A 13,585-nucleotide genomic window follows, 5' to 3' on the forward strand; every position below is an offset into this window, starting at 1 on the left:
AGTCTCTTCTTCGGAGTTTGGTGGCACAAGGGTGGGTTAGCAGCACCCGATAGGGACCTTTCCAGTGAGATGGAAGAGAGTTCTTCTGGAGGTGACTTTTCCAAGAGACCAAAGCTCCAGGTTGCAAGGTGTGATGCTTAAAGTCTTTGTCTCCTGAGGGCACACTGTGAAGACTGCTTTACCAAAACATGGCTATTTTGAAATAGAAGCAAGTAGGCCTTTACAGTGTTGGAGTATCTCTCCTTTTATCAGCTGTGGGTCAAAAGAAGGAGGAGCCAAGTGCGTTGAGTCCCTGGGACTTTCTCAAACGGTGAGAGGTTGTGAATTACAAAAAACATGCATCTGAGATTTAGAAGGACCAGTGGCAAACTTCTGGCCAAGGTGTTTTGCCAACTGAGTCTTAGGAATTCCCTTAGCACGTTCTATGAAACCAGAGGATTGAAGGTGGTTAGCACAGTGGCAGCATTGTAAAAGCAGCTGGACAGCACAGACCTATCCAAGCACCTGGCCAAGGGGTGGGTTCCTCCATCACTGTACAGTTTGAGAGGACAATCTTTTCTGAAAGGACTTTAGCCACCGAAGAGGCAGTAGCCTGTCTGCAAGGGAAGACTTTAGTCCAGTGTGAAAACATACAGACCATGACTAAACATAGTTCTATCCAAGAGATAAAGGGAGTTGTATGAAGTCCACTTGCCAGAACTTGAATGATCTATTGGGCAGTTTTAAATGTCCAGGGCAGTGTGAGTTGTCTTCCCTGGGTTGTACTTTGGACAAGTGGGACAAGTGAGGTAGGCAGTTTTGCGGCCTTTTAAAATGTTTCCCCACTAGGGACTTCCCTGGTGGCGCAGTGGTTAAGAATCTGCCTGCCAATGCAGGAGACACGGGTTCGAGCCCTGGTCCGGGAAGATCCCACATGCCATAGAGCAACTAAGCCCGTGTGCCCCGACTACTGAGCCCGCATGCCTAGAGCCCGTGCTCCGCAACAAGAGAAGCCACCGCAATGAGAAGCCCGCGCACCGCAACGGAGGGTAGCCCATGCGCAGCAACGAAGACCCAACACAGCCAAAAAAAAAAAAAAAAAAAAGTTTCCCCACCAATATTGATTCATAATAGCTATCGTTTTGCCAGAACAATGTTTTGATGCATGTACAGCAGTGGAGAGTGGGAACTTCAGAGTCTCCAGTAGGACTGGCTTATTTGGTCCCAACCAGAGTTTCTCTTTCTATCAAACCAACAGTTGTTGAATTTCCAATCTTGTTTTTCCTTTTCTGAAGCCAGTTGTTGGCCTTCTCTAGGCAATTTTTCTAGGTTATTATTTGGGGAAATTTCCCTTTGGACCATGACAGAGGTTTGGCTTCTGTAGGTCCTTTTAAGGGCGGCATTCCTAATATATTATTAATAAGTTAATAATTATTCAAATATTAACTTGATCCCTAGAGGGTCAAGTTTAGAATGCCCTGGAATCTTAATATCTGAAGTGGCAGGTTAAAGCATTGCATTTAATAATTCCTGAACATAGGGAACATTTTAAATTTTACTTCCACTGGAAGTAAGGAAGCCACGTTGCTTCCACAAGATTCCAATATCAGCTACTCCAAATGTACACCTACTAAGAGTATAAGTATTGGAAGTTTTGTCCTTGGCTAAAGCACGGGAGTATATAATTCAGCCTGTTGGGCTGAAGAAGCCATAGGTTCTTGTTGTCCTCAGACGACATCAAAAGCAGTTGGAATAGCACACCCAGCACAATGTCTTCTTCTGTCATCTTTTACATAAGAACCCTCTGTGAACCATGGAATTGCCTGTGGCCCATCACAAGGAATCAGGATGTGGTCCATCAGTGTTAAATGGTCATGAGGGACTTTGTCATTGTTGGAGGGCAGAGAAGTAGCCAGGGTAAGGTTATTACAGTGTAAAAGAGGTATGTGGAGGGCAGTTAACAGAAGGGCTTCTTAAGAGGTGAGGTGGCTGGCTGAGAAATGTTGAGTGTGGTGGGAATTCAGGAGGGCTTCCGCTGCCTGGGGTAAAAATGGTTACAGAGAATCCACCAGGATTTTGTCGGTGGCCTTAACCAAAAGGGCAAAGGCAATAATGGCTCTGAGGCAAGGGGGTAGCTCTGTGCCAGAGGGTCTAGTTTTGAGGGATAATAACCTATGGGTCAATGGTGGTCCCCATGTTTTGGGGTGAGTAACCACAGGGCATTCCCTTCCTTTTCACGTACAAAAAGGAACGTGATAACTGAGATGCCCAAGGGAAGGTGGGTTCATCAAACTTTCTTGACATGGCCTTGAAAGCCATGTCATCCAGTTATTCCCATAAAATTGGGTGTGCGGTGTTACTGTTGAGTGAAACATATAGAGGTTTGGCTCTAAGAGAGAAATTTGGAATCCAGTTTTGCGATAACCAATTATCCCAAGAAAACCTCACAGTTGGCGATTAGTTTTGGGTTTGGGGAAACTTAGGACCCCATGAAATCCATCTGGATCTAGGTGTAGCCCTTGTTCTGGTATCAGAAGCCCTAAATATAAAACTCAGGTTTGGGCAAACTAATTTTTTCCTTTGTAACCTTTTGTCCCTTTATAACGGGGTTGGCCGAATGTAAATGACATTCTAGAAGTTCTCTCATTAAGAATGTTTTGTCTTAAATAATGATGTTTTAAATATAGATGTAAACACATATGTGTATACATAATATATATGTATTGAGAAAAAGCCTAGAGAAAAACTCTGAAAAAATTTCTTTTATTTATTTTCCAAGGTTTTATAATGACCACATGCTACTTTCGTAAACAGAGATATAATTTAAAAAATTAAAATCTAGAAATATAAAACTTCATCTTCATCTGGTTTCTTGTCAATCTAATTAAATTCACAAGTCTTAGCTGTTCTAGAATACTGGGCACAATACTGAAAAGCAGGCATAGAATTCTCACTCAAAGCAGAATAGAAGTATATAGAAAAACGCTCAATCAAACCTCCAAATTAAAATCTTTCAAGCTGCACGAAATGACTGATTATCCGTCTGAATAATACTTTGTTTTTTTAAGTAACATTTGGAGGCCAGTGTCTGCCACGTGAAATTTCCTATAAAATATATACTAAACACAAGAAGTTAGTAAATGAAAAAAGTATAACATTTTAATGTTATAACATGTGTCATAATAGTTTCACTTAATGAAGAAATATTCTTAAAGTAAAATGAAAATCTTAAAGTGGAGCATACTTTGTTTCTAATTAAAACATTCATTTTATTATCCTTTCAAAGTTATTTTAAATTATGTCCCAACTGATTCGTGAATAGTTTCCAGTCATATCTTACTGTTCCCAGAAGCAGCCTTTTTCAACTCCTTTTGCTGTTTCCACAGATACTCATTTCCCTCATTCTGTGTTTGTACTTACATCTCTCCCTGTATCACTTTATTTATTTATTTTTTTACTTTTAAGTGAAGTTTTTATTTATTTATTTATTTTTATTGGAGTATAATTGCTTTACAATGGTGTGTTAGTTTCTGTTTTATAACAAAGTGAATCAGTTATACATATACATATGTTCCCATATCTCTTCCCTCTTGCGTCTCCCTCCCTCCCACCTTCCCTATCCCACCCCTCTAGGTGGTCACAAACCACCAAGCTGATCTCCCTGTGCTATGCGGCTGCTTCCCACTAGCTAGCTACCTTACGTTTGGTAGTGTATATATGTCAATAACACTCTCTCACTTTGTCACAGCTTACCCTTCCCCCTTCCTGTGTCCTCAAGTCCATTCTCTAGTAGGTCTGTGTCTTTATTCCTGTCTCATCCCTAGGTTCTTCATGACATTTTTTTTAATTCCATATATATGTGTTAGCATACGGTATTTGTCTTTCTCTTTCTGACTTACTTCACTCTGTTTAAGACATTCTTGGTGGTCATCCAATAATGGAAGATAAAGACTTAATGGCTTCTCTCATCATCTTCCCAAATTTTCCCCTTTCCTGCCATGCAGTAAGGATTAAAACAACATTAATTTACCCTTTATGAAACTATAAGTACTTTTTCCTGCGAGACAAGTTGTATACCATGATTCTATTTCTTATTTCTTTCTTTTACAGTGTTTGCTTTTCCTAGGGTTAAAAATTTAGGTGTCTTCTATCATTTCTCTTCTTAGGCTCGCCAAAAGAATTATGTTAAAAAACAAAACTAAACTAATTGCTATTTCCAAATGGCCAAGCATATCAGCACATCGGGGAGTTATTGTTTTAGTCTCTCTGGCATCATCCTCCGTTCCAGTAGAAATAGGTTTCTTCCTAACCCTTCTGTACACCTGTCCTCCCAGGACTTCCGTTCACTTCTCACTTCTGCTGTATTTGCATCTCCACAGCCAGGAAAAATTCTCCGCTTTTAAGGACCTGTGTGATTAGATTAAACTCATCCGGATGATCCAGGGTAATGTGTTGAGAGCGTTAATTTAATCACACCTGCAATGTCTGCTTTGCTAGATAAGAAAACATATACACAAGTTCTGGGGATTAGTATGCGGATATCTTTGGGTACCCATTATTCTGGCCACCTTACATATCTTTTGTATCTTCCTAATTTTGTTCACTTATTTCTCTTAATGCATTATCAGTTTGGTTAATTTGCTCTCGTGTTATTATTTTTTATAAATTTATTTATTTTATTTTATTTTTTGGCTGTGTTGGGTCTTCATTGCTGCGCGAGGGCTTTCTCTAGTTGCGGTGAGTGGGGGCTATTCTTCATTGCGATGTGCGGGCTTCGGTAGTTGTGGCGCATGGACTTCAGTAGTTGTGGCACACGGGCTTAGTTGCTCCGCGGCATGTGGGATCTTCCCGGACCAGGGCTGGAACCCGTGTCCCCTGCACTGGCAGGCGGATTCTTAACCACTGTGCCACCAGGGAAGCCCTCATGCGTTATTTTTAACACATACAAATTTAAATTCTTTCCTGAGTTTGTCACTTCCTTTCTGAGTTTTTCTAAATCTGACATATGTTGCTTTTCCATATCTTATGTCATTCTTTATGTCTGCTATAAACCTAAAACAATAAAACAGCCAGTTATTTTACCAGCAAAACAGGTTTATTCAGGAGCAGCAAAGAATTGCTATTTGGGACCGGCAACTATGGTGAACCACATGCAAGCCCAGTAAAGCAAATGAGAGAAAACTCTTTTCTAGAGGACAAGGGGACGTTGGAGGCTGTAACAAACAAAATTCCCTTGGAGGAAATTACTTTAAAGTATAGTGGCTGTTCATTGGCTGAGCTGTTTCCAGACAAGGAGAAAAAAAATCTTTCTCCCCATTGCGGGAGATAGTGAAGTAGCATCCATTCCTGGGGGAGATGCAAGCTGCATCTCTTTTTGTTGGCGTCTGTATTGACCTTGAGTGGTACGTGCATGAGGGCGCCCCCTTCTGGCCACCCCACTCTTTTAGTGAGGTTTCCCTTTAATAATTTCCACCTTAATTTATTTTAAAATATCAGATTATCGTTCCCACCTATGTGGGAGGCGTGACTTTCTGGCTTCCCTAGAGCCAGTGATCCCAGAGAGCAACATAGGAGAGAGCGCCCTTCTCTGGAACCCAGCCTCCGAAGCCAGACGTCACCATTTCCCTCGCATCCCACTGGTTGCACACTTATGTCCTCCCGGTTCAGTGTGGGAGGACATATGGACCCTAATTAAAGGACATTCTACAAAAGACCTAACCTGTACTCTTCAAAAACGGTGATGTCATGACAGACAAGAAAGGCTGATGCCACTCCAGCTTACAGGAGACTAAGGGGACTTGACCAGTGGTGACTGTGGACTGAATCCTGAAATGGCAACAACGTCTGCTATGGGAACAAACAAATGGGAACAAAGTTTGACTATGAATGGCAGATTAGATACCAGTGGTAGTGGGCCCAGGTGGCCCAGAGCTTACGGTTAAATATTGAGGAATCTTGCAAACTGGGTGTTAAATTGTCGGTAACTTGAAGTCAGCCATGGCGAGCCATTTCCCCTGGAAGTGGCAAGTGTTAGGAATTAGGACTCCCCCTGCCTCACCCCCAGTGCACCAGCATGCCACGTGACAGTTGGATTGTGACAACATTCAATTTCCTGATTTTGGTCACTCTACTGTGTAGGGCGACCTTCTTTTTCTCAGGGAGTCCACAGGGAAGTATTTGAGGGTAAAGGGACCCAATGTCTGCTGCTTGCTCTCAAACAGGTCAAGATAGATCAATTAATCGATCATACGTAGATACACATTCACAGGGGATAGACAATAGTACAGTAATACAACAAAATGGTGACCTTTGGTAAATCTGGGTAAATAGTTCTTTGTACTATTCTTGTCACTTTCTGTACGTTTTAAATTAAAAAAAACAAAACAGAAACAAAAAGCTCCAACTCTAATATGCTGTAGGCTATGAAGCCCTGGAAACATGACTGACTCGCAGAAGTCGCACAGGATGTGGCTCTCTAGTCTAAGGCTCTCATAGCCCCTTGAAGTGGCCTTTCTTAAAGATTTAAAATTTTCTTTAAAATGTCTTATGATAGGGCTTCCCTGGTGGCGCAGTGGTTGAGAGTCCTCCTGCCGATGCAGGGGACACGGGTTCGTGCCCCGGTCCAGGAAGATCCCACATGCCGCCGAGCGGCTGGGCCCGTGAGCCATGGCCGCTGAGTCTGCACGTCCGGAGCCTGTGCTCCGCAACGGAGGGGCCACAGCAGTGAGAGGCCCGCGTACCGCAAAAAAACAAAAACAAAAACAACAACAAAAAAGAGATGGTATATGTATATACACGTATATATGAGACATTTGAAGTAGCTGGGGTTTCTTTCAATGGACATATCCTGATCTTTGTGTGTTGTGTATATTTTATTCTTCTTGTTTATTTTTTAGATTCACCAATTAAAGGAGCCTAATTTTCTATATCACCCATGTTTTAGAGAATGAATTCACATCTATCTTGGACTTATAATAGTATTAAATTCTGTTTGATTTAATTAAGTTAATGGTTTTAATTAATTTATCCTAGCTCTAACATACTGGTCAAATTCTGAACTTCAGCGTCAAGGGTATTTAACTAATGGGTTAAAACAATGGATCAAAATAGGAACGACAACTCAAAGTGATTTTTTAAAATCTCAATTCTTCAAGAATGAGTAGTACACAGCTTCTAAAACACAGAGAACGTACATTTCCAAGGTTTGAATGTACCATACACTGATATGGTACCATAGAGATGGCTTCTTGTACCAGCCACTTATGCTTAGACGTGTACTTAGCAACAAGATAATTAAATTCATAAAGAGGGCTAAACATTGTAAAGCTAAATAAATAAATAAAACCTGAGAGAAGTCGTGCAGTAGAAGAAAACCACTTTCATATTGTCCTTGGCATTGAAGAACATCTAATTTAAAGGCATTAGCTAAGTGGTGAATCTATTATCTGACAGCATTAGCTATCATATCTTAGAGCAGTTAATGAAAATTAGTGAGAAAGGTGATCCTTGCCAGTTGTCCTGGTGCACGCTGCCCCCGGTGGCTCTGAATGCATCTTTGAGAAGGTAGACTCCCCTTTCCTATCGCCTGCAGTCCATGTCTTCAACCAATCATTTTTTTCTATTTCTTTAATTCCATTTGATTTAATCAAGTTACATTATCTAAACATTGGGAGGAGTATTTCCATAAACTATTTTGAGAACCAAGTAGACTTGGATGGTTCATCTTAGCTGCTGTGTGACTGTGGGTAAGCTGCCTAACTTCTCTGAGCATTAGTTGTCTCATCCATAAAACAGAGCTTAGAAAACACAAAAATTAGCTCAGAGTATCATGGAAAAAATGCGATGAGGCTGTCTATAAAACCAACTCATAATAGTTAATATTCTTATCGTGCTCTCTGTTTTAGACATTCAATACTATCTAGCAATCTTTCTAACTATACATATTCCCACACACGGAGAATTTTACCCCGTTTACAAATCGGAAACCAAGGCACAGAGAGATTAAGGAACTTGCTACAGTCAACACAACCAGTAAGAGGATCTGAACTCAAGCAACATGGCTCAAAAGTCCATACTTTTTTCTTTTTTTTTGCGGTACGCAGGTCTCTCACTGTCGTGGCCTTTCCCGTTGCGGAGCACAGGCTCCGGACGCGCAGGCTCAGCGGCCATGGCTCACGGGCTCTGCTGCATGTGGGATCTTCCCGGACCGGGGCACGAACCCTTGTCCCCTGCATCGGCAGGCGGACTCTCAACCACTGCGCCACTAGGGAAGCCCCAAAACTCCATACTTTTAACCACGACACAAAACCCGTTATCAAAAAATCTTCGTTGAAATAATGAACTAAGTAATTTCAGAAATGTATGATGAATATGCCAACAGGGGAAGTACAGACTTCTCTTTTCCAGCGTGTTAGTGTCGTTCGCACAATCTATGAAGCATTTATGAGAACTCATAGGTCATGAAGCACTTTGTTCATTCTTCACCTCTGTCTAAACCATCCTGACCTCTCAAGCACAGGACGGCTGACCTCAAGAGAGAAAGCATTAATACTCCTGAGTGCAGATGGAGGGACTATAGCCCCATGAGTCAATATGCATTTTCAATTTCTTGATATTAAAGAAACAGGGACTTTCTATGCCGAGAATATGCAAGTAGGAAGTCAGAAGGCATTTCCCCTGCTCCAGCCTCCTGAACTTATTATCAGAATCTAGTAAAAGAGTTTGTTTCTGTAACATAGTCACATCTCTTCAGTCCATCTTCTCTGTACCCTCACTTCCGCAGCATTGCAGCATGAGTCCAGGCCCTTCTTCTTCTTTTTTTTTTTTTTAAAGCAAATTGTCTATTTTTAGGTGTCAATCAGAAATACATTGAAAAATATATGTTCACACAAAAAGTTGTACGTGAGTGTTCACAGCAGTGTTTTTCATAATAGCCCAAACTAGGAAGCAATCCAAATGTCCACTGACTGATGAGTAGATAAATAAAATGTTATAACCATACAATGCGACATTACCCCTTATTAATAGTAATACGAAACGAAGTACAGAGTCAATGCCACAACATGGATGAAAATTAGAATGCGGTGATGTTGCACAACTCTGCAGATGTATGAAAATCATTGACTTGTACACTTTAAATGGACGAACGTACGACGAATTATTTCTCCACAAAGCTGTGACAAACAGAGTGATACACTGAATAACTCCCATAAGGAGGTGAGTTCAATAATGTCAAATCATCAACTGTGTGCTGTTTCTCTTAAAAAAAACACGGAGGCTAAATTAGAAAATACAAGAACAAGCGGAATGTGAGCACATAAACTGGTACCACATCTAAGGGGATCTTTTCTGTCATTTCATTGTAAGTATTTTTTTTAAACTTTTAATCCATCAGTTTGGGTGAGATATGGAAATTAATAAATGAATAGCTCTCTTACCTCCCAACTCAAACAATAATGCATTTCCCATTTCTTCTTCCTTAATTTAAGGCTTATTTGGGACATTTAAAAAATTGAATGGTATGTTTCCTTCAGTTAGTAAAATAAACTTTAAGCAGTAGTATTAAAAATCCATGTTTACAAAGGATAAATAGTGACGTCTTCGGCCTTAAGTGCTCAAGGAAGTGAATGCTTTTGCACAGAGCTGCTACTTTGTTGACTTTATGACAGGAAAAACGCATGCGTTTTAAGGCAAATTCCCCCGTTGTATACACGACTCCCTGGGAGTGAGGAGTTACACTAACTTTTATGATAGAGTAGTAATTGAAATAATACCCTAGTGACTTCGAAAGTTATCTTACAAAGCTGCTAAAAGAATCGAAATGGAGAACCGTAGCTTAGCTGAAAGAGGAACTCTAGTTGCAGACCTAGAAAAAGCCAAATAAAGATCAAGTGCACCGTGGCCTACTCACTGCCCACAAGTTCCCTCTGCCCGCGTCCATCTCCCCTCACCCCCATCAGCAACAAATCAGATCCACATTTATGTTATTTTAAATTACAAAACTCTATGAGGTAGGTTAATACTTGACAGCTGAGGAAACCGAGGCTGAGAAAGGCCAAGAGGCCTTGAGAAGTAACAAACGGTACCAGTCCTCAGGCCCAGGAAACCCAGCGAAGGCAGATGTGCTAGTAAACGTTTAACACCTGGCTCTCTGTTTCTTCTCTTTTTAAAGCCCTCATTTACAGTATTTGTCCGTTTCCTTAGTGTTTCCTACCATAGTGGGTTTCAATCTACCAATGTGATATCATGGGAACACGCCTCGGGTTGATAGTTGGCTGTCATATTCTTCCTTCAGCATTTTTCTATCATTAATAAAAAAAACCTGACTCCACAGTCTTTAAAATTTACCATTGCCCCCATTTCCACAAATGCTGGAGAGATCGCACAAGTCAGAGCCCCCCGCCCCACGTGCATCCCCTCCCGCTTAGTCACAACTGCAGAGCTGTGACACCACCCCGGGGGGTATGGCCACCCCGCTTACTACCAAGGGTGGGTCCTCGTGGCCATTCGGCTGGTGAGTACCCCGATTCCAGAACCCCCTTCCCAGGTCTGCTTCACATGACCCGATCTGGGGCGACTGTCTTGGTTTGAGTGCCCCAGAAGCAGAGCCTAAGATAAGGCTTTGGGTGCAGTTTATTTGGGACAGGATGCCAGGAAGCACCAGTGGGGAAGTAGGGAAAGGGGACCAGGCAGGGAAGGAACTAATAAAGGCTGTGTTTTCAAGCACGTTTCTGTTTAACTAGAGCTCAAACCCGAAACACTGGAAGCTAGTGGACACAACTTAGATGTGCCACCTGACCCCAGGGGCGAGGGGCTAGCGCTCCTTACCCACTCATTGCCTGCAGGCAGACAGCTTCTTTTCACAGACATGTTACAAACACACAAGTAATTTTTCTACTTCCCTAATTTGGATCCTTTGCTTACCGTCTTTTTTTTTTTTTTTTTTTTGCGGTACGCGGGCCTCTCACTGTTGTGGCCTCTCCCCTTGCGGAGCACAGGCTCCGCACGCGCAGGCTCAGCGGCCATGGCTCACGGGCCCAGCCGCTCCCGCGGCATGTAGGATCCTCCCGGACCGGGGCACGAACCCGTGTCCGCTGCACCGGCAGGCGGACTCTCAACCACTGCGCCACCAGGGAGGCCCCACTTACTGTCTTTTAATGTACTAATTTCACGTCATAATTCCTAATCATCTCTCTCCCTCCCTCCCTCCCTCTCTCTCTCGCGCTCTCTCTCTCTCTCTCTCTATATATATTTATATATATTCTGCCTCATTCTCTTTAACTCCTGCATTCTGTGTAAGGATGTTTCACAGTTATGCTTTGTAACTAGACTACGGTCCATTTGCATTTGTTTTGTTGCTGTGGAGGTTACTCATATCAGTGGTTACAAACACAAGGGGAAAATACTGAAAGGTCTGAGTCCTCCCTGTTCCCCTACGCACCACCTGGTACCATACCCTAGACTCAGCTACAGTTAAGGTTGTTTTTAATTCTTCTAGTTCTTTTCATTATAACTCTAAATAATAACATCCTGACCCATCAACCGTAAATAGCATATTTTCAAAGGATAAAATTTTATCTTCTCTTTCAGCTCCTAATTTTAAAACTTACATTACTTTTAGTTCTAATGGTGGAAGATTTTGTGACTTTATTTACCTAAGTCATTATTTAGAAACTTACATATTCCCTATTGGCTCCCTGCAAAGGGAGATGAGGAAATTAGTATATTTACTCTCTCACCCCCCCACCAACGTTATAAGTCTGAGTTCTACTTTTATACTGTCAAGAATTTGCATTCGCCTCTGCAATTATGATTACATCTTTCAAACTTTGCCCATAATTGACTGAAAACACTCAGCAGCATTCACGATATTAGGGGTACAGCAGGTCTGTAGGCAGCTCGCATATGCCTTTCAGCTGAACCTTTTCTGCACCCGGGTCAGCCTCCAGCTGTCAGCACTGAGATGACTTGGTGTCAGCTTTGGCTTTTACCGGCCTCCCGAACCTCCTCCGCTTCGCCCACCGCCCCCAAAGCCCCCGCCTCCGGAGACGCCCGAGGCCCCGCCCCCGCTCGAGGCCCCGCCCCGACGTGACGGCTGGCTGCGCGCCGGCGTCGGGAGCGTGGGCTGGCCCGCGTTGCCGCGCGCCGTGCGGGCTGCGGCAACCGTCGGCAGTCGGCGCGGCTTGGGCGGTTGTCTTGGAGAAGCAAGATGGCGGCGACGGCGGCCGCGGTGGTGGCGGAGGAGGACACGGAGCTGCGGGACCTGCTGGTGCAGACGCTGGAGAACAGCGGGGTCCTGAACCGCATCAAGGTTGGGCGGGAGGCCGGGGGGCCGGCGGAGGGGAGGCCGGCCGCGGGCGTCACAAAGGGGCAAGGGACGCATCCGGCGGGCCGCCTGGGCTGAGGTCCGAGCTCGCGGGCCACCTCGGGGCGGTCCGCGCTCGGGTCGAGGGTTTCTCCCGGGGAGCTTCCGGGCCGCGCGGCGGCGAGCGGGTGTGGGGGGGCCCGGCCAGCCTTCGTCGGAGGAGGCCGACCGGCGTCCGGCGGTCGAGTCGCCCGCTACCCACTCTGGTCCCGTTCCAGGCCCGGTGGTCGAGTTGCTCCCCGCCCCTGGGTCTCCCCCGCCCCTGGGTCTCCCCCGCCCCTGGCCTCTGCTGCTGGGCAGCGAGCCCCTCCCGCTGGCGGTGACGAGCGGGTGGCGGGCTGCTTCTCGGAGTGTACTTTGCAACCTTGACGCGACCGATGGGCGTCATGAAGGACCGGAAATCAGGATCGCAGCCAGAGTGATGGGTGCTGACAGTGCCAGGGGGACAGACGGTGGGCACGGGGCACAGAGAGCTGCGCCCCTTCGTCAGGACCTCTCGGGACGCCTTCTGGTCTCTCTTTGCACCTGCCTGCTGAGCGTTATCATCTTGCTAGTTTTCCCTTTGCCTTTTGAAATTTCAGCTGGTGAGCTTCTTGTCCTGAAAATGTCCTGAGATCATTTTTGTTCCTTTACCCCTGCCCCCCGCTTTTTTTCAAGGCTGAACTCCGAGCAGCTGTGTTTTTAGCGCTAGAGGAGCAAGAAAAAGTAGAGGTACGAAATCTACAAAGTTTAATGACTGTATTCGTTTATGTTTAATTTGTAATTACTTAAAAGCCACTCTGAAACAGTGTTTAGAGGAGTGTGTAGCCAGGGACAATTTTGAACTAAGGATTAAACTTCTTTACTGTTGGGAGAGGGTCAAGATTATTCTCTTTTCATGTATATTTTAGAGGTTTGGAGTAATCTAAAGAAAGTTAAGGCACCACAACTCTGAGGCCAATAGTAAATCTCATAGATCTCTTTCCCTAGGGGAAATCCAGAACACCTGAAGAAACGGTTTCACAGTAAGTGGGTTTGCTGCGGGACCCCTTAGAACCTTTAATATGCTAATATGCACTGTGAATCCCCACCAGGTGGGAGGAATATCGTATGCAGCTTTTCTCCAAGTTATCCGGTCACTCAGTCATTTTATTTCATTTATTTATGTATGTATGTGTGTATGTATGTATGTTTGCGGTATGCGGGCCTCTCACCGCTGTGGCCTCTCTCGTTGCGGAGCACAGGCTCCGGACGCGTAGGCTT

At 44.1% G+C, this 13,585-nt stretch overlaps 1 protein-coding gene across 5 annotated transcripts in view; it reads left to right on the top strand.

Moving 5' to 3' along the window:
• The first annotated feature begins 12,097 nt into the window (after window positions 1-12,097).
• CEP43 (centrosomal protein 43) overlaps window positions 12,098-13,585 on the top strand; it is a 64,540-nt gene continuing 63,052 nt past the window's right edge. For all 5 annotated transcript variants that reach the window (XR_013830909.1, XR_013830910.1, XR_013830911.1 and 2 more), the window contains exons 1-2: window positions 12,098-12,289; window positions 13,001-13,054. Coding sequence is in view for 2 of the 5 variants with exons in the window: in XM_079939973.1 (XP_079796099.1) it covers window positions 12,188-12,289; window positions 13,001-13,054 (156 nt within the window). In the remaining 3 variants the exon portion in view is untranslated. The remainder of the gene's footprint in view (window positions 12,290-13,000; window positions 13,055-13,585) is intronic.

Source organism: Stenella coeruleoalba (genome assembly GCF_951394435.1).
Source record: "Stenella coeruleoalba genome assembly, chromosome: 12".
NCBI classification, from domain to species: domain Eukaryota; kingdom Metazoa; phylum Chordata; class Mammalia; order Artiodactyla; family Delphinidae; genus Stenella; species Stenella coeruleoalba.